General features: G+C 47.2%; 7 protein-coding genes across 7 annotated transcripts; 2 read left to right on the top strand and 5 right to left on the bottom strand.

The window, feature by feature from the left end:
* Positions 1 to 256: 256 nt before the first annotated feature.
* TRUGW13939_07254 (uncharacterized protein) lies at positions 257 to 2,920 on the bottom strand (the record flags this gene model as incomplete). Its single annotated transcript, XM_035490396.1, has 14 exons — positions 257 to 417; positions 490 to 595; positions 661 to 740; positions 804 to 847; positions 902 to 930; positions 984 to 1,001; positions 1,052 to 1,082; positions 1,137 to 1,155; positions 1,208 to 1,274; positions 1,327 to 1,362; positions 1,420 to 1,767; positions 1,833 to 2,264; positions 2,321 to 2,681; positions 2,733 to 2,920. 14 exons carry the CDS (start codon positions 2,918 to 2,920, stop codon positions 257 to 259), a joined length of 1,920 nt encoding a protein of 639 aa, XP_035346289.1.
* Positions 2,921 to 4,184: 1,264 nt separating this feature from the next.
* On the top strand, positions 4,185 to 6,866 carry TRUGW13939_07253 (uncharacterized protein; the record flags this gene model as incomplete). The annotated part of the gene is made up of 8 exons (XM_035490395.1): positions 4,185 to 4,235; positions 4,295 to 5,287; positions 5,346 to 5,477; positions 5,535 to 5,636; positions 5,687 to 5,796; positions 5,848 to 5,983; positions 6,043 to 6,492; positions 6,570 to 6,866. Coding segments are annotated over 8 exons (2,271 nt in total), but the record flags the coding sequence as incomplete, so codon positions are not given.
* Positions 6,867 to 7,284: 418 nt separating this feature from the next.
* Positions 7,285 to 8,295, bottom strand: TRUGW13939_07252 (uncharacterized protein; the record flags this gene model as incomplete). The annotated part of the gene is made up of 4 exons (XM_035490394.1): positions 7,285 to 7,941; positions 8,024 to 8,080; positions 8,144 to 8,157; positions 8,214 to 8,295. 4 exons carry the CDS (start codon positions 8,293 to 8,295, stop codon positions 7,285 to 7,287), a joined length of 810 nt encoding a protein of 269 aa, XP_035346287.1.
* Positions 8,296 to 8,900: 605 nt separating this feature from the next.
* TRUGW13939_07251 (uncharacterized protein) lies at positions 8,901 to 9,836 on the top strand (the record flags this gene model as incomplete). The annotated part of the gene is made up of 3 exons (XM_035490393.1): positions 8,901 to 9,049; positions 9,111 to 9,261; positions 9,471 to 9,836. 3 exons carry the CDS (start codon positions 8,901 to 8,903, stop codon positions 9,834 to 9,836), a joined length of 666 nt encoding a protein of 221 aa, XP_035346286.1.
* Positions 9,837 to 9,891: 55 nt separating this feature from the next.
* Positions 9,892 to 11,219, bottom strand: TRUGW13939_07250 (uncharacterized protein; the record flags this gene model as incomplete). The annotated part of the gene is made up of 7 exons (XM_035490392.1): positions 9,892 to 9,951; positions 10,002 to 10,281; positions 10,342 to 10,541; positions 10,598 to 10,662; positions 10,721 to 10,800; positions 10,875 to 10,953; positions 11,018 to 11,219. The coding sequence occupies 7 exons, from the start codon at positions 11,217 to 11,219 to the stop codon at positions 9,892 to 9,894; spliced, it is 966 nt and encodes a 321-aa protein (XP_035346285.1).
* Positions 11,220 to 11,665: 446 nt separating this feature from the next.
* Positions 11,666 to 14,589, bottom strand: TRUGW13939_07249 (uncharacterized protein; the record flags this gene model as incomplete). Its single annotated transcript, XM_035490391.1, has 7 exons — positions 11,666 to 12,585; positions 12,640 to 12,821; positions 12,885 to 13,777; positions 13,830 to 14,097; positions 14,162 to 14,268; positions 14,345 to 14,439; positions 14,505 to 14,589. 7 exons carry the CDS (start codon positions 14,587 to 14,589, stop codon positions 11,666 to 11,668), a joined length of 2,550 nt encoding a protein of 849 aa, XP_035346284.1.
* Positions 14,590 to 16,207: 1,618 nt separating this feature from the next.
* On the bottom strand, positions 16,208 to 17,728 carry TRUGW13939_07248 (uncharacterized protein; the record flags this gene model as incomplete). Its single annotated transcript, XM_035490390.1, has 7 exons — positions 16,208 to 16,341; positions 16,392 to 16,596; positions 16,655 to 16,848; positions 16,902 to 17,250; positions 17,309 to 17,392; positions 17,445 to 17,617; positions 17,683 to 17,728. The coding sequence occupies 7 exons, from the start codon at positions 17,726 to 17,728 to the stop codon at positions 16,208 to 16,210; spliced, it is 1,185 nt and encodes a 394-aa protein (XP_035346283.1).
* Positions 17,729 to 17,997: the final 269 nt, after the last annotated feature.

Below are 17,997 nucleotides of genomic sequence, written 5' to 3'. Positions count from 1 at the left end.
ACAGTTTGCATAGTCGAACCAGTGTGGCAAAAATACTTGCAACAAACTATTTCCACCAAACCCTAGAGCCTGCACTTTTTTTCTGCGTGTCTCTTTTTCAGAAGGGTAAATATTCATCATCAACAAAGTCATCAAACATAACAAGGAAAGAAGAGAAAAAAAAGCCCCTTTTCAGGTAAAGCAAAGTGTAAAGTGAACCGGAAAGTTCTACCAACCAGTTCTCTTTCTTTTTCTTTTTTTTTGGTGTTTTTCTTTTTTAGAAATCACGTCGGGAGATAGGCGAAGTCTCTGGTGTAGCATTCAGCAAAACCTGGCGCTGCGAGAGACCATTGCGAGTAAACTGAGTCTGGCTTGTGGGGGAACGCATTCCTTGGCCTCCACGTCGAACATCACGAGTGATACGAGGCGCAAAGAGACCTAGTGAAAGTCGTCAGCATATATCTTCTTACTACTCGCTTACACTTAAAAAGCAAACATGGGCGTACTAACCAACTTGTTCGGCATTTTCAACACTCCGACGCATCTTGGAGATGTTGTTCGGACCAGGGAATGGCTCTTCGGTTCCTGCAAGAGGGCCTTTGCCAGTGTAGAATAACTGAAATGTTTGGTTAGCTCAGAGCACACAAGACTCATGTAGGTATACGAATGATCTTCTCTCACCTTGGGGCGGAACGATGGATCTTCCAACATCACGGAGCTGTTTCTGAACTTTTGCACCAAACAATCACGTCCCTGGATTGCTGTATATTTTTCTGTGGTTAGTACGAGTAACTCGTGAGAATGAAATGCAAAGGGAGACCAACTAGCATATGAGACCTCGGCAACTTTGTCGCTGTTAAAGCAGTTCCTAGTCAAGACGTTAATGAGGCAACTCGTATGTTAGTATATTAGTCCTAAATACCAAGTACGTCCTGCCCTGGCTTGGACAAACTGGACAGAGTTAGCGGCTCTCGAACCAGCAAAAAGTAGGTTCAGAAACTCACATCAATAATGTCAATGGGCTAGTTTGAAGTTAGTACCAACAAGCAAAATGCCATTTTGAGTTACTCACATCTTCGAAATTGATGAATGCATATCCGACACTAGAAAACAGGTGAGCCTATTGAAACAATCATCATGCTAGTTGATGTACGAACTTGCAGTTGTTGGCAAAATCTACAATGGTTAGCTTTGTTTTTCTCACTCGTGCAAACTTGGGCAGACGTACCAATGCGCAAATACATAAAGTCGTATTTTCCAAAGCTTGTCTCATCAACAATAGTTTTGAGTAGAGGCTGATTTGTTAGCATAGTAGCTCTAAAATCGTTCTGAAATATGATGGCTTACCAGGTCAACTTTGTTCGGGATGTTACGCAGCATGATCTTTGAATTCATATTAGCAATAACTCTTCAAAAGTGGCATAATTAGGGAAATCAAACCGTAGTGCGGACGTCAAGGCCAAGCCGAATGCGATCATTATCCACGACATTCTGGGGGTGCTTCAGACGCTGGTCCGCAAAATGAGTCCCGTCGTGTTCAAGACTCAAGCGCTTTTGAGCAGGAGACAGCATATCCATGAGTTCTGAAATGTCTTCCATGGGAACAGTAGACCGGCCAGTGGGACTTAGTACGAGTGCTGCATGGTGATCGCGAATCGGGGTCTCTGGCTGCTGTCTAGAACCGGTTGTCGGTGAGAATTCATCTCTACCATGAATAGCTTGCCTGAAAAAGCTGCTGGGGGAAGACTCGATATCCGGACGGATATGCTTTGTTTCCAGAAAAAGATTCTTGCGGATAATGTTAGTCTCGATATTGAAAAAAGATTAACTTTCAGGAAAAAAAAGTTATTTACCTCAATGCAAGCACCGTTCAGAACAGCCACGGCGTTGGCAGCGTCTCTAGTATTGCAAAATTCGACGAAAAAGTCATTTGCCTTGGTAATCTGCAGCGATGCTGCCTTGAATGCATTGATCGCACCAAAGCTTCTCGCAATACCCTGCACAGTGGAGTAGATGGATGACATGTCCAGGTCTGGGCGCTGCTCGTTAAGCAAAACAGTAATAGAGACGTGCCCCTCAAAGTCAGACGAGCATTCAATAGCATGCTTGGACTCCTGTGCATGCTCGCGAGCAGTCAAAGGAATAACTTGCCATCCTGGGTGAATGATTCTCAATTTCTCCAAGGCCTTTTGGGTATCGCGAAAATCTGCGAAACCCACCACAAACCTACCAATGGAGTGGAGGTCCGAGAGGTCAGGCCCCTGGATACTCTCAAATTCTCGACGCTACTTGACATTTAGATATTTTACGAAAGAGATGAAGGGAAGAAGTGTAGACTCACGGTAAAGAGACTCGCCACAGCCAGATGCGACACGGTTGGGGAGACACCTTCCACAGCAAACGCACGGCTCTTTGGAGCAGGATAAATAGGTCCAACATTGCCTCGAAGAGAGCCAGAGCCAACCTTTGCTTCAAACAGAGGACTGATTGGAATAGCTCCTTCGCTAAGGCGAAACTTGTTGGAGTGCGAGCCAGTGTTTGGGGTTGGGAGACCAGTGTAATCAATCCTTCCAACTGAAGGTTCGTTGGCAATGCCTTGCTCGCTGCGACCAAGACCAAAAGGCTGAAAGTTTAAAGAGCTGGGAGAGAACTGGGATGGCTGAACAGAGTATTCAGGCCCACCAAATGGATCCACGGCAGGGCTAGGAGCAAGAGTTAGCACATTGATGAATCGAAATTGGCATCCGACTTACGCGATGGAGAAGCTGTTCATGCCTCCAAGCGACTGAGTAGCGTTCCTCTTGGGGTGAGAGTGAAATGGGCCGCGTAGTTGCTCGGGCGAATATGCAGTCAACTTGGTGTCAGGAGAGTCAATGTTGGTCATTGTCTCTTCGGACGAGCGTGGGCTGCTGCTTGTGAGAGCTCTGCGATCTGACAACATGGTGGCGTAGATAATTCAGAAGATTTGGTCAGGGTTGAAGCAGAGAAGTCAGTCAATGCAGGACGCGTTAAGTTGTTGTGATGCGCAAAGTCAAAGGAGTGTGTGGTTCTATGTAGAAATCGGGGATGGGGGAAGGGTATTCTAGGGATACAAGAAGACAGGTTGTGGAAAGCAAGATGAAGAGAAAGGCAATGGGTAGTGAGAGAGCGCGAAGGAGCCCAAACAACCAGAGGGGAGGGCATATATCAACATGGCGTGTCTGTTGTTGTTGGGGACAAGGTTGCTCCTCCAGCGCTGCTCCTGGATTCAGCCAATGGGCGCCTCTCTCAACACTCTTTTTAGGGCTTCTGATAGGACCATTTGACTCCCCAGAAAATAGAGCAATGGTCTAGGTCTCTCCACGAGGAGTCCATGGCCTGTTATAGGACAGCTGCAGACGGGGCAGAGTGCACTGAGACGGGGCACATCACCCCATCTGGTTTGTGATAGGGTGTTTTAAGCACGATGAACCTTTCTCTGGGATCATTTGGTCATGTGCATGATCAGATCTGGGGCACCAAACGGGGCATATACAAAAATAAGGACCCTTATAGGACAAAGGGGACAGATAAGATGGTATCTATCCCCCCTCACACATGATATTAATCTTGGTTAAGGAGGTATGAAACGGGGCACACTACCTACAAAAGATTGTGATAGGATCAGGCAACTCTAGATGCTATCTCTGAGAAATTAGATGGTGTCGTTATTATGAGAATGTGATCACATGAACCATAAAGAAGCCTGCAGCTGGCAGTGAGCTGTACGAGTAAGGGCCAAGGGAATATTCACAACTCACTGACTGAACACTGAATGAATAGCAATTTAACTCAATCTAGAAGAATATTCACATTTGAATAGGGGAAACCAAAGTATAACTATATATAGAGAGAAAAGAAGGACCAGTCAAGAGAATTCTTGGTAATGGATAATCAAGAAGTCATGCATTTAAGGTATATGTACCTGAGAGTAAGATAAATTTATTATATAGTTATTCCACACTCTTATTTGCAGGCAAGTATAAAGTAGTTGTTAGGCTGCCTAGTATTAATATGCCCCACCGGACCGAATGGCGCATTGGCCAGCCTGACCTTATCGCGACTCCGATCTGCCAACCTTTGTTTAAGGCCGTTATTCTTCCAAGAAAATCGCAGTCCCTGTCGGCTGTGGGAAATGCCTGCTCTGCCATTGAAATTGGCTGTTGATTTTGCGGAATAAACCAACGATGCCGTCCGCAACCGCCGCTCGAAATGACTCCTCTAGCATCCTCAACCAGGTAACACTGACGACATCAGACAAGCTTGCCTGCAGACAACTAACAGTCGCGCAAAACAGATTGTTATGTCCCCTTCGGACTCGGACTATCTCGACCAGCTGATTCCATCCATCCGCGAGTATAGCTATGGCAATCGAACGTCGCAGCTCCTGCGGTCCTTGTCGCGCTTCGCCAACGAACGAGAGACACAGATCGAGAACATATGCAACACGAACCACCAAGGATTCGTCACGTCTGTCAACCAGCTTCTTCGCGTCCGTGAAGGTACCGTCAGTCTCACATCGGAAATCCTGGACCTGAACCAGTCCATCCAGTCCAGCACCGAAAAGCTAGCAGAACAAAAGAAGGCTTTGGTGGAATCAAGGAGTCATCGCCAAAACATCGTGGAAAGTTTTCGTGCGCTACAAGACTGTCTCGAGGTTCTGCGACTCTCAAACCAAGTTCATGACTTGCTTGGAAAGAAAAACCACTACGCCGCCCTCCGAGGACTGGACGAGCTGCAGAATGTTCACTTGAAAGAGATCACCCAATACAAAATCTCGGAAATGATCCAGCGATCTGTTCCCGCCACTCAAAAGGCTATTGCAGAAGCTGTGATGTTAGACCTAAACACCTGGCTGTACCGTATCCGAGAGATGTCGCAGTATTTGGGCGAGATAGCGCTCTACCATACTGATCTGCGCAAGACGCGGCTGAAAGAGAGGTCCCAGAAGCTGACGTACATGGAACAGTTCAAGCTCAATTCAGCCATTGAGCTTGTCTCTGACGAACATGAAGAATACGACCTGCTGCAAAACGAAGACTTACAGGTCGATTTCACGCCTTTGTTTGAGTGTCTACATATCCACCGGTCACTAGGGCAAATGGATAGGTTTAGATCTGAGTATGCGACAACAAGGCGGCGGCAGAAGGATCTTTTACTGCCGTCGTCTATCACCCTGGTTGATGACGATGGGGCCAGTTTGCATACGCTTTTAGAAGAAATAACTGGCTTTGCCATCGTTGAAAGGTCGACAATGAAAAAGGTCCCAGACCTCCGATCTCCCGTTGAAGTACGTTGTGGTCAATCTTCCTTGCATTCTCTAATAGTATGTTGACTTGTCCGAAAAGGTTGAGGAATTGTGGGATTCGACGTGCCATGCTGCCGTTAACTTGATCACAAACGCACTTGATGTGGTAGACAATGCCGAGAGCTTGTTGAAGATTAAGAACTTGGTCGCGCTTTTTATGCAGGCAATGGACGTAAGTTACTCTGCTCACAGGCTCAAAAATGAACAAGGGGGACTTACTATCGAACAGACGTGGAACTTTTCCGTGACCGCGTTCGACAAATTACTTTTAACTCTTTTCGGAAAATATGCAGATTTGCTCAAGAAACGATTTAGTGACGATTTTCAAGAAGTAAGAGAAACAACTCATTTTGGAAAAGCACAGTTACTAACCTGTTTTAGATTGTATCAACGGACGACTACATGCCTATGCCAATCCAAAACCTTGAAGAATTCGACAAAGTCATCAACGTCAGTTGGTACACACCAGAAAAGCCACGAGAGGAGCAAGTGTAAGTTTTTAGGTCTCAAAGGCCGAGCCTAAAAAACTAACATCTGTACAGATTCCCATGTGTGTTGCCATTTTCGCAGATGTATCCTCTTTGCTGTATCGACATTCGAAACTTTTTGAACCAATTTTACTTTTTCTCGAACGATGACTTTCCTCACCTGGACGTTATCGATGAAACTCTCAAGACGGTATGTTCAATAGACTCTAGTATTTTTCTTGTTTGTGTTAGTACTAAATTTTGATATAGGCATTGGACGATCTTTTATCAAACCAAGTCTGTGAGACTCTTGTTGAACGTCTTGGTTCTCAATACCTTGGGCAAATCGTCCAAATTCTTATCAACCTCGAACATTTTGAAATGGCCTGCCAAGAGCTTGAAGGCCTCTTAGTCGCTGCTCGCTCGCAGAGCACCACACCTTCACCGGTTTCCCTCAACGCTACCGAAAAGTTTAGAAACAATAAAAAGGCAGCCGAAAAGAGGATATTCGAGGTGGTCAATTCAAAGATAGACGATCTCATTGAGACGGCCGAATATGACTGGGTGGCTCCTGTAGAGCCAACAGAACCTAGCAATTACATGCAGACATTAACGCGGTTCCTTTCTAATATTATGAACTCGACACTCCTAGGTTTGCCCACGGAAATCAAAGAACTTATTTATTTCGATGCTCTGAGTCACGCAGCCAATGAGATTTTGGTACGTTTTGAACATCAGTTTCTTTTTTGGGGATCAAAAAAAAAAAAAAAAAAAAATTAACAATGAGGTTGTAACAGGCACTGCCCTTATCCCCGGAAGTCAGAAAAATCAACCCCAACGGTGTCATCGCGCTGTCAAAGGATATCGACTACCTTGCAGATTTTGTCGACAGCCTCGACGTTCCCATTTTGAAAGAGAACCTGGACGAATTGCAACAAACTGTCAACCTGTTGCAGTCTGAGAACAGCGATGAATTTTATGATATTTCGACAAGGAACAAGAAATACGGCCGTGTAGATGCCATGAATGGGCCAGTCCTGCTTGAAAAGTACGAAACCTCCCCGTCATCTAGGGAAAATTCCAATAATACTAACGTATTTACCTGCCAGACTCACGCGATCGGTGCAAAGCCCAGTAAAGTCAGATAAATTCGCGACTCTGTCTTCAAGGTTTGGAATGAAAGGATGAAGGAGCCATGTCCCAAAGAGAATATCAAGACCTAATGACAATTACTTTCACACCAAAACCAGGCTTATCCCAAGTACATACGATTGTAGTATTCCTTATAAAATAATAACATGTAACGTGACACAACGCCTAAAAATTGACTACCATCCAAAAAAAGAGAGTACCGAACACATGTGAATATCCATTTAATGACCAATTCGAATGACCGTTTGCATCAGATCAAATCTCTAGCAATTCCCCGACCAGCATTAAACGCTCGTTAAGCTCACTGAAAAGAATAAATTAGTATCGGTACCAATGCAAATCACACGAAAGTTTGAAAACTCATTGCGGCGAACGTACCTGCTGGGTTGGCAAATGCGAGTATGCCGTGTACATGCCGTCAAACATCTGAGGCTGGGGCTGGCCATAGGCTCCCGGGTCAGATTGTACAGCGCCAGGATACATGCCTGGCTGGTTTCTGTAGTCCTGGTCCTGAGGAATGGGATGCTGGCTCAAGGCATATTCGGGAGCTCCCAGGTGATGTTGAGGGTGTTGAACTCCAGCCTGGTTGGCAGAAATATGTCCGGCCGGTGGTGCGGGAGCTGTTGGGGGCGCTACACCGGGTTGGCCTGATCGTTTGGCGTGTGAAGTCGCCTCTTCACGGGGGACGATGTCAATGAGGAAATCAAACATGTCGGACTTTGCGAGGGCAGCAGCAATATCAGAACGCTGCAGAGTCCGGCGCTTGTTGTCTTCGGCATGGATCCAAGCGCGCATCGTGAGTTCGGTAATAAATATGTCACAGCCCTTGGCAAAGAGTATTGGTGCCTCTGCCGAGATCATCTTGACTTCCGGGTCAGCTTTCATGACTTTCTTGATGCGCGCCAGTGGCAGCTGGTGGATTTTATAATCGTGATTCTCGCTTTCAAGATGGTTGATGACTTGCTGCCAGTAGGTGGTCAAAATATCACGCGAGTTCCCTTGCAGTCCTTGGTTGACCTAGATGTTTCGCGCGCAAATCAGATTTGACTCGGATAACCGCAGATTTTGAAGAAAAAAATAATTTTTGATCGCAACTCACATTCGACCATGTGCCCGTGTACAATTCCGCGACAGGCGCATATCCTTGTGCTGAGAGCTATTTAGAAGGGTATATGATTAGCGAATTCCGAGTCCGATGATGAGGTCATTCTTCTCATACAGCTGCGCTCGCGCCTAAAACAAAACAACCATTAGCATACGACAGATAAAAAGGCGCAATGGACACGAACCATAGTGTCCGCCGTTCCGGGTGTCATAGACAGGCTGCTGTCTGTTCTGTTGTTGCCCTGTGGGCTGCGTGGGTTGTTCCATTGCGCGTTTGCTTTCAAGTCGAAGGCGACACTGCTGACTGGGTGCTCAAACGTGTAGGAATGCGCGGTGATGAGACAAAGTATATAAGGCGAGGAAAATTTCGAGCAGGTAGTAGTTAGAGTTGCGCCAGAATGCCTAAGGTCAACAACACTTGTGTTTGGGCATGACAGCAACAGCTGTCAAGCGCGACATGCGATGTGATGTGATGGGAGATTGACGCTAGCCGTTTCCGGGAGGTGGGGAACTCGGCTGGCGACTCCGCCTGTGCCCAAATCGCCGCGCGAACACGCGGTGGTTTCAGGCTGTATTGCATTTTTTTTTTCCTCTTAAAATATGATCCTAATGCCTAGAAACACATATAACGCAATAATACAAGCAATTTCACATTGTATATCTGCTGTATACAGCCGATGGTGATTTGATACACCCCAGTTGCGGCTAACTACCGCGACACAGAATATAATTGGCGGCGACAGGGCGGATGTATTGTAAAGTAAAATACACGCCTAGCGCGGCCCCACTGAAGCTTCGTGCCTGCCACAAGAAATTTTTCTCTTCCCTTTCCATACTGCGAAACACTCGCTTTCGGTGTGCCATGACCAGCCATGCCACACTCTCTTGTGAAAGATGACCATTCGACCGAGGATGCTTTGATCCAAGAGCTTCTCAACCAAGCAGAAGCTCGGCTTCAGTCTTCTATTTCGCCGGCTGAGAAATCCTTGACAGCCACCGCTCCAAACGATGTCCAAGCAAAGTAATTTATATTTCCCACCCTTTTTCACTTGTATGACAGTCAAAACTGACTTGATTGAAAGGCTACCTGCATTGTCCGCAGGCACCGGTTTGAAGTCTTACGTGCAACGAGAGGGTGAAATCTCAGTTTTGAACTCTGCTCAAACAACTCCTCATGCCGCCATTCAGCCTCCAGAAGTAACCTTTCGTTCTGGAGCTGATCAAGCCATTCAGGTAATTCCCACCTCTCTTTGTTTTCTGTTTTGCTGTCGTGATGTATACTTTATTTTGCCTTGTGCACTTGATGCAGAAACTCAGTCCGTTTTGGGCTGCCCTGCAGTAATGAGAGCATTTCTTTTTCATAGTTACTCTGAACAAGCTATACTCAAATTTTGTATTCTGAATTTTCTTGTATGTTCAGTTTTACTAACGAGTTACAATAGAAAAAGGAAGATGCTGGCAGCGATTGGTTCAACTTGCCCAAGACCAACATGACGCCGGAACTCAAGAGGGAATTTCAATTACTTCGCATGCGCAATGTCTTGGATCCCAAACGGCATTACAAGAAGGAGGGTGGAAGCTCAATTATACCTGAATATTCTCAGGTCGGCACCATCGTTGAGGGGCCTACCGAGTTCTTCAAATCCCGCGTTGTGAAGAAGGACCGCAAGAAGACTTTTCTCGAGGAGGCCCTGGCCACAGAGAACGAGTACGGGCGTTTCAAGTCCAAGTACAATGATATTCAGACCGCCAAAACGAGTGGGAAGAAAGCCCACTACAACCGTGTACAGGCCAAGAGACGACGCTGAAACGCGTAGCTCTCTCGTAAGGACGCTTTATCTAGAGTGCCACCGATTTTTTTCGTTATTGTGGGATACCCTCTTTTTTCTCCGAGGCATCAACAATGACCTGGACCACCAGTCGCTACGTTTCCTGTCAGTGAATGTTTTGCTGAGGGACGTTTTTCGACTCACCTGCATATCCTTTGCAGCCAGTCGCCCAGCCTCGAGAACCTCTTCATGGTTCGCCTTTCCTTCTTCTAGGATCGCATCAAGATCGCTAGTTGATGATGACTGAAGGAGGTGATCATCACCTCGAGGCACGGGGGTGAGAACGGCGTTGTTGGTCACAAGACTGAACGCAAGGACGCGCATGCCAGAGTGTCTGGCTACGATGATCTCAGGCACAGTCGACATCCCGACGACGTCGGCGCCGAACTGCCGGAGCATACGGCATTCAGCCCGTGTTTCGTAGCTACACGTGTCAGTCAGTCAGACAAGTCTTGCTTGGGTTATCTTTGTATTCCAAACCGACCTTGGTCCTGATACAAACGCATAGACGCCTTCATGGAGCCTTCTATTGTTTGTCTTTTCGATTTTCTGCCATGCAGCGTGGACACGACGACGCAGTGTCAAGTCGTATGCATCTGAAAGCGGCTGGAAACGCACGCCAAATTCGTCTGGATTGGGTCCTCGCAATGGATGTGCCCCGGCAAAGCCGGCGGGAAAGATGTGCTGGTCCAGTTAGACAATAGAGTATTTGGGCGGATTTTTATTTCCTTCATGCATACATCATTCAAAAGAGTAATATCGCCAACGGCGTACTCGGGATTCAGTCCTCCCGCTGCATTTGTCACTTTGTCGATCGATGTTAGAAAGAAAAAAATATAAACAAAATCCGAATGGATACTCACATATGATCGTCTCAACCCCGAGTAATTTCAATACCCGCACTGGAAAAGTAACATCTTCCATGGAATGGCCCTCATAGTAACTAGAAAATTTCAAAAAAAAAAAAGAAAAAACTTAGTAACGACCCAGTCGGAAAAATTCAAGGGGAACACTGACTGTATGCGACCAACCATCAGCACAACCGGAGTTTGATTTCCAAGGAATCCAAAAACCAATTTTCCCGCATGTCCTTGAACTAAATTCAACAATTAGCCTTTTTTCTTTTCTTTTTCAAAGTCCACAAAAGTGTTGAAACACACCGGTAGGCAGAGGGAAGTAAGGGATAGAGGAATACTCGACTGCAGCTTTGGGTAGCTGCTCATCGACTGCATCTGCCAGAGTACCCAGACCCGAGCCACATATAATAGCGACTTTGGGCTTTTGCAGACTGGGGTCCAGGGAGCTTTGTAGGTGAGTTGCGGCCTCTTGGGCTTTGGAGAATAATGTTGTGGTTGGTGACATGATGATTTTTTTTTTGGGTCACTTTTTTTTTGTTACACAATATGTACATATATAACAAAGTCGGCTCTCGGTGTACAGACTATTTGTATAAACAGTTCAATCTGACCTTTGATCTGATTTTGATCAGACTGGCAACGGAATAATAGTAGGGTTGATAGACAGCGCACAAACAGTATGTAGGATTGTGAGAGATGCAAAGCTTGCGGGGTAGAGAGGGCTTCCTTCCGCGTCAAAGCGATGAGACCCACGTAGTATGCCTCTAGATGTCGCTGGAGCCTCATTATTATTACGTACTACGTAGTATTGCTAGAGAGAGAGAGAGAGAGAGAGAGAGAGAGTTGAACAAAGTTGAATGTAAATGATTAAAAATAATAATACAAACAAGCAGACACATTCATAATTAGGTGTGTTTTTTGTTTTGTTTTTGTTATCCTACAACATCCCCCCTACGAGATATCCGCAATATCCATATCCCCATTCGCCGCCGCGTCCTCGACAACTCGTTCATCCTCTTGAACAACTGCGCTCGTCGCAGATTCTTCTTCCACAGGTACTGCCGGAGGAGGAGGAGGAGGAGCCTGCGTGCCCACGGGGGTAGCCGAGGCCATGGCATCTTCAATAAACGCGGCTTCGACCTCGGCCTTGCGTTTGAAGACTCTGAGCCAGCGCTGCGCCCACTGGTGAATCAGCTCGTTTTCGGCCTGCGTGTGTTCGTCGTCGCCGCGTTCCATCAGCTCGTCGTTGCTGCCGCGCGCTACAGGCGCTAGACAGTCGCCGATAAGGCCAAAAAGGGCCTGCATGTCGTTGCGTTCGCGCACGAGGGTTTCGTCGAGCACGCTGAGCTGCGGCTCGTACAGGCCTGGCTGGGTGCGCGCCGCGACGATTTGGCGGATGCGGTTGGTGACTTTTCCGACGGTTGCTGCGAGCATTTCGTACACGTGGGTTTGGGCTAGGATCTTGCCGGCGTCGATGCGGTCGAGGAGCGCCCATTCGACCACGGAGAGCGGGGTCAGGATCGTGTAGTTGAGTAGTTTGTCGATGATGTTGATCGCGATGCCCGGTTGCTCTGCCCAGTACTCCATGACCGAGGTGAGGATCTGGCGACGTGCGGGCGATGAGCGAGGCCCAATGGCAAGCAGGCGCTCTTTGTTTCTCTCGATGCATGACAGAACGTGCGACAGAGATTTGGAGCCAACGAAGCACACCGACGTGACAAAGGCGTCGGTCGATGGGATCATGACATCTTCAAGCCCGTGCTCCTTGGCTTCTTGCTCGATCTCGGCGATGATAGGCTCAATCTCCTCGTCCGTCGCCTTTTTACGAATCAGTTGCATCAATTCCGATCCCTGTTTCGCGTACGGCATAGCTATAGACTTGTTAGTTTTAAGTCTCGTAGCAAGGTGTTAGAAAAAAAACTTACTATCACTTGCATATTTAAAGTCTGGCGTGTCCTTTTCTTTGCCCTTGGAGATCAAACCCTGATACGGTTCGGGGAGTGTCCCTTTAATGCGTTGAGCAAAACTGAGCCGAATTTCCTTGTCAAGTGCTCCAGTGATAAAGGCCAGTTTTGGATGAACCGGGGGGAGTTGCAAATCTTCAATCCTGTTCAATTTGTTAGCATCCCACCAACACATTATAAATAAGACATTATAACTAAATACTGACCACTCTGTCCACTTCCAAGTAAAACCAAAGTTGCTCAGATGGTGAGCGAACCAGTCCAAAAAGCGATGCGCCAGATCAACGTCGATCTTGTCCAAGTTGCGATACAAAAACCGAATCGCACGGCCAAGACTGGGAGCAATGGCAGCCGGGGCGAGCTTGCAGCACTCGGTGAGAACCGAATGATAATAAACCAACTTGTGCTCTGGGTTGGGCAGCTGGAAGAGCTGCGAAAAGACCGCGTCAACGGCCACGTCTTCGGGCTTCCAGGTGGTTCGACCCTCGGGAAAGTCGCGGAGTCTGTCAAACGGCGTTGCCCGCTTCACAAAAATACCAGGCGAGAAATAGCAGTCCACATCAATGAGGAACTTGGCGGCGGCCATTCGGTTGAAGTCGAGGATGTTGATGGTATCCACGAGGGCATCCCGCAAGAGTGTCGATGTGATATCTGCAGGCCCCGGCACAGTTTCAATTTCTTGGTCGTGGTAGACCGAGAAATAGACCTCCGGGTATATGGCGCGAGGTCCGTTTTTAGCAGGACTCGGCACGGTGATTGCAGGGAGTGGGTGTTTTGCGGCGTTTTCAAAGGAGATTGCATCCTCGCCTTCTGAATTGAACATCTTCCAAGGGCGTGGGAGACAAGTGAGTTCCCAGCCTGCGCCTGCTTCTTTCTGCAGTTGGATCTGCAATAAGCCAATAAAGCTCTGCAGCGGTTTGGAATCGTCCCGATCAAGCGCAAAGGGATTCACCAGGGTCTCCAGGGCATGGGGCGTAGCAGCAATAATCTCGGTCTTCTCCAGCAGAGCTGATGCTTGGGTTTCAAAGCCAGAGGCAGAAGACACCATGACATAAGGGATTGTGAGTAGAATAATCTTGACAATCTCTAAACCGATGGACTTTTTTCTTTTGTTAGTATGACTAAAGCAGAGATTCAAGGGATTCACTCACATCTTCCGAAGATGCAGTTTGGAGGTCGACCGCTCGCGAGAATAGCTCTTCCAAGATGGTAAACACTCCGTCACCTTCCAAGGCGCCCTGCAGGCAGCCAAGAAGGCGCACTAGAAGCTTGACGTCGCGCCACACACCGGCATCAAGGGCATCTCCGACAGTCGATCCGATTCTCTTCAACACATCCACAACGACGTCGGGTTTCTGGCTGTTCACGGCTAGGACGACGGTAGCCACAAATGGGATTTTGAATGGCTGTTCGATGGCCCTAAAACGTACTCGAGATTAGCATGATTAACCACGCGTGACTATATTAGGAACGAATTTCTCACAGTTGAATAACCGTGTCCAAAAAGGCGCCACGTATTTCTTCGTCTTCGTTGTTTTCCGACACAATCTTTGCAATGCTAGCAGCATCATCCTCAATCCTGCGAGTAGGCTATAACCTTCCCGTCAATTTATTTTCCTCTTAAAAAAAAAAGGAGAAGGCTCAAAAGAATATAAGGTAAACTCACCGACTCAGCAATCAACAGTAGCTGCCTTCGCACTTTGGCGCCAAGCGGCTCTTCGTATCGCCGCCTCTGCGAGCGACGGTCGAAATCATCGTCGTCTAGAAATCACAATCAGACGACTTGTTTGAATTGCTGTCTCGCTTTCACATTATTTCATTCGTACCTCTGTATCTGCGCTTGCGTCCTCCTCCTCCTCCTCCTCCACCGCCGCCGCGGTATCCGTTGTTCCGGCGATCAGAATCAGCCATTGTATGCGATGATGCGACGATTTTTATCAATTGCGACTGATTGGTATTTATCGAGATTGTTATTGTTGTATATTTTAAACTCAGAACTGCAAAAATCGCCCGAGTTAGCATCCGTTTCAGAAGTTAAGCAGAAATGGCCCAGATGAATGTCCGCCCTTGACGAGCAGACAGACGAAGAGCATAGAACTCAGGTGAACATGGCTTTGTCAAGACAAGACAAGACAAACAACACACGCAGGGGAAATCTCGGCAATAAATAATCTCCTCAAAACTCACCTTTTCCAAAATAAATCACAGGCCCATGACCATCCAAAGCCAATGTTGAACGACGCGCGGGCTTGAATGATTTCTTCGAGACAGCTCTTTCCCAGAAGGTTTGCACGGAAACATTGAACAAAGTCGCGGCTGCTCTACGATACGCTATTCCCAATGGGGCTGGCTCTGCATACGAGCCCGCAACGAAGGAAACGAGCATCGCTATGTCATTATGTTTTTTTAGAAAATAAAATATTTAAATTAGATAAAGATGTATTTACGAGTAGATTAAGATTCTAGTAGGGAAAAAAAAGATTCAAAATACGATAATCGCCAAAAGCACACTACCATTCGGCAAATCATACAAGAGGGACATGAATAATAATAACGGATGAGTTTGTTTGTTGTTGGCCATAGTTGTACACATCGCAGTCCGAAAATATCAAAGTAATGCAAAGTCAGGCCCAAACAAGGATCTCTTGAGGAGTCTCTATACTGAAGAAAGAAGAAAGAGAAAAAAAAAACATGGAACGAGGTTAGATCTGCTTCGGGATATTACAAAACATGTCGCTCCATGTTTTAGCAACACCAGGGGGATAAGAAAGGCAAAGATGAAGAGAAATATGAAGGTGAAAAAATGTAATATCGAGGTAGTCAACCAACAAAGAGAAGGATTTAAGCATGGAGATGGATTCGAGGACAAACGACGGCTAGTAATAGAAGAGGGAAAAAAAAAAGTGAATCGCGAAAAAGAAAGGATATCCGGCACAAAGAGAATAACAGCCATCCACGACCAAGTTAGAGCAGGAATGGCATGCAGATTCAAGTCTTGACGAATAGATGCTGTCAGATGCCTTCATCTCCCAAGTTGCGCCATCAACACAGTTTGTTCACGATTCCTCAGTCCAGACCACATATCAAGCTCAACCGGGCTCCTCGATAGATTCCCATAGATAGACTCGCACATAAGGGGTATCATTCTAATCTCCTCCAAAGTAAGGCTCGACAGACTGAGAAGTTCTGGTCATCATTCATCAACCATCCCTCATATAGAGACCAGTGTCGTCCTCTTGTTATTTATTTCCTCAAACCTCAAACCCCGTCCCGCCTGACATGTCACTGTGGACCGCCAACCTTTTTTTCCCCATACCACCCTGACATCGCCCCGATTTGCAACACAAAAAAAAACTGCAACATGTGCGAAACTTTTTCTTTCACTATGCAAGACCACCCAATGCATGAACAACGGCCAGGCGTGTCTGTGGCGTAAAAAAAAAGCAGGCTCGCAGTTCCATAGAAAGTATTTTTTGGCATTACGCAGCATCCTGATATGAAATTCGTTCGTTCTGCATGACAGTGTAGATCAATCGAGATGAGCTCGCATCTCTTCTTGAGACAGTGGAGTCAGGTTGTCGATGTCCAAACCGCGAGCTTCTAGCGCAGCCCGGGCATGATCAGGAACCAGTCGACTGTTCAATTCGGGGGCCATTGAAAGTTCTACAATTAAGCATTAGTACATGAATAGAAACCGAGTCATGCCAACATACCGTGATGCGAAAAGTCAAAAAGTTCAGGGAGCTCGCGAGCCGGGTTGTTCGGGTGACGAGAGTCTGGCAGGCGAGTGTTGGGGTCGCGCAGCTCATCGAAGAAAGGATGAACCATTGCCTCGACAGCCCGTAGTCGCTGTGTTGGGGTATACTCTAGGAGTGCAGAGATGAGATCAATAGCCTCATGTGGCGCCCGTCGGAAAACCTATGGGAAACTTTAGCACTGTCTACGCTAATGATTAGGTTAAAAAGAGCGATCGCACCTTGTTGAACGGGTGGGGTTTGATTTGAGGGAATTTGTGTTCCATGTAGTTCGGGTTCATCGTGCGGATTTGTTCCCGAGTAGGGGTACCTAGCACTTTGATGATCTCGACAAGCTGGTCGATTCCAGATTCACCAGGGAACAGAGGTTGTCCCAGCATCAATTCAGCCATGACACAACCGGTTGACCACACATCTGTCCAGACTAAATCAGCGGTGGCTATACAAGGCAAGGGAGGGGGTAATTACCGATTTTTGTGGTGTAGTTTGTGGCGCCAAAGATCAACTCTGGCGCGCGGTAGTAGCGTGAGCAGATGTAGGAAACGTTGGGCTCGTTCTCAACGAGGATCTTGGCGGAACCAAAATCACAGAGCTTGAGGATACCACTGTTTGGATCCAATAGCAAGTTCTGGGGCTTGATATCTCGGTGGCATATCCCTCGAGAGTGAATGTAGGCCAGAGAGCGGAAGAGTTGGTAGATGTACAGCTTCACCTCGAGCATCGGCATTGTCGTTTTCAACTTGTTGAAGTAGCGCGAAGCACGATACACTGTCTCGGGAACGTATTCGAGCACCAGGTTGAGGTAGACTTCATCTTTCTATAGCAGGAATAAGTTAGAACTAATTTTAAGACAAGGGAAAAAAAGAAGAACATACTCTCTCGCCGTTGGAGTAGTAAAAGGCCTTGAGCTCTACAATGTTGGGGTGGCGCACAATCCTCATGATTTGCAGTTCACGGTTCTGTGAGGTGTCAGCTAACGGGCACAAGCAGGAACGTATGTATATGACCAACCTTGAAGCGCTTGTCCTGGAGAACCCGCTTGATGGCGGCATCTTCGCCACTGGGGGACATCTTTGTCTGGAACACAACACCGAAGGAGCCATTTCCGACTATCTTGCACTGAGTGTATTGCATCTCCTTGGTCTCCCCCGTGAGTCCATCCTGGACTTTTTCTCGTACGACTTCTGTGGCCGGAGAACGCATATTAATTACCAGAAGAGCAAAAAGAGGGGGGGAAGGAAGCACATACCACCCATTCGCAAGCCGGAAAATACTCCGGGGCGGTTCTGGGACATTACGGAGGCTTCAACCCGATTGTGGATAGAAAGAAAAAAGGTAGCCCTATCGAGAGAACGGAGGGCTGCAGTTGAGCAGAGAGTGACGAAGAGGGGCCGGGAAAGCGATGATGACGTCCGTCTTGGGCAGCTTGGACAGGGGACGATGACAGCACAGTCGCCCTGGTATGAGCCAAAAGATCCGCCTGGCAAGCCGGGGATGAAGTGAGCAGGCGCGTGTGGTGTGGGTTAGTAGTAATGCACAGGAGGAGCGTTATTGATGAAGTTCA

The sequence above is a fragment of the Talaromyces rugulosus genome, chromosome IV, assembly GCF_013368755.1.
Source record: "Talaromyces rugulosus chromosome IV, complete sequence".
In the NCBI taxonomy this organism is placed as follows: Eukaryota; Fungi; Ascomycota; class Eurotiomycetes; order Eurotiales; family Trichocomaceae; genus Talaromyces; species Talaromyces rugulosus.
This window is presented reverse-complemented; position numbering and strand designations above follow the sequence as displayed.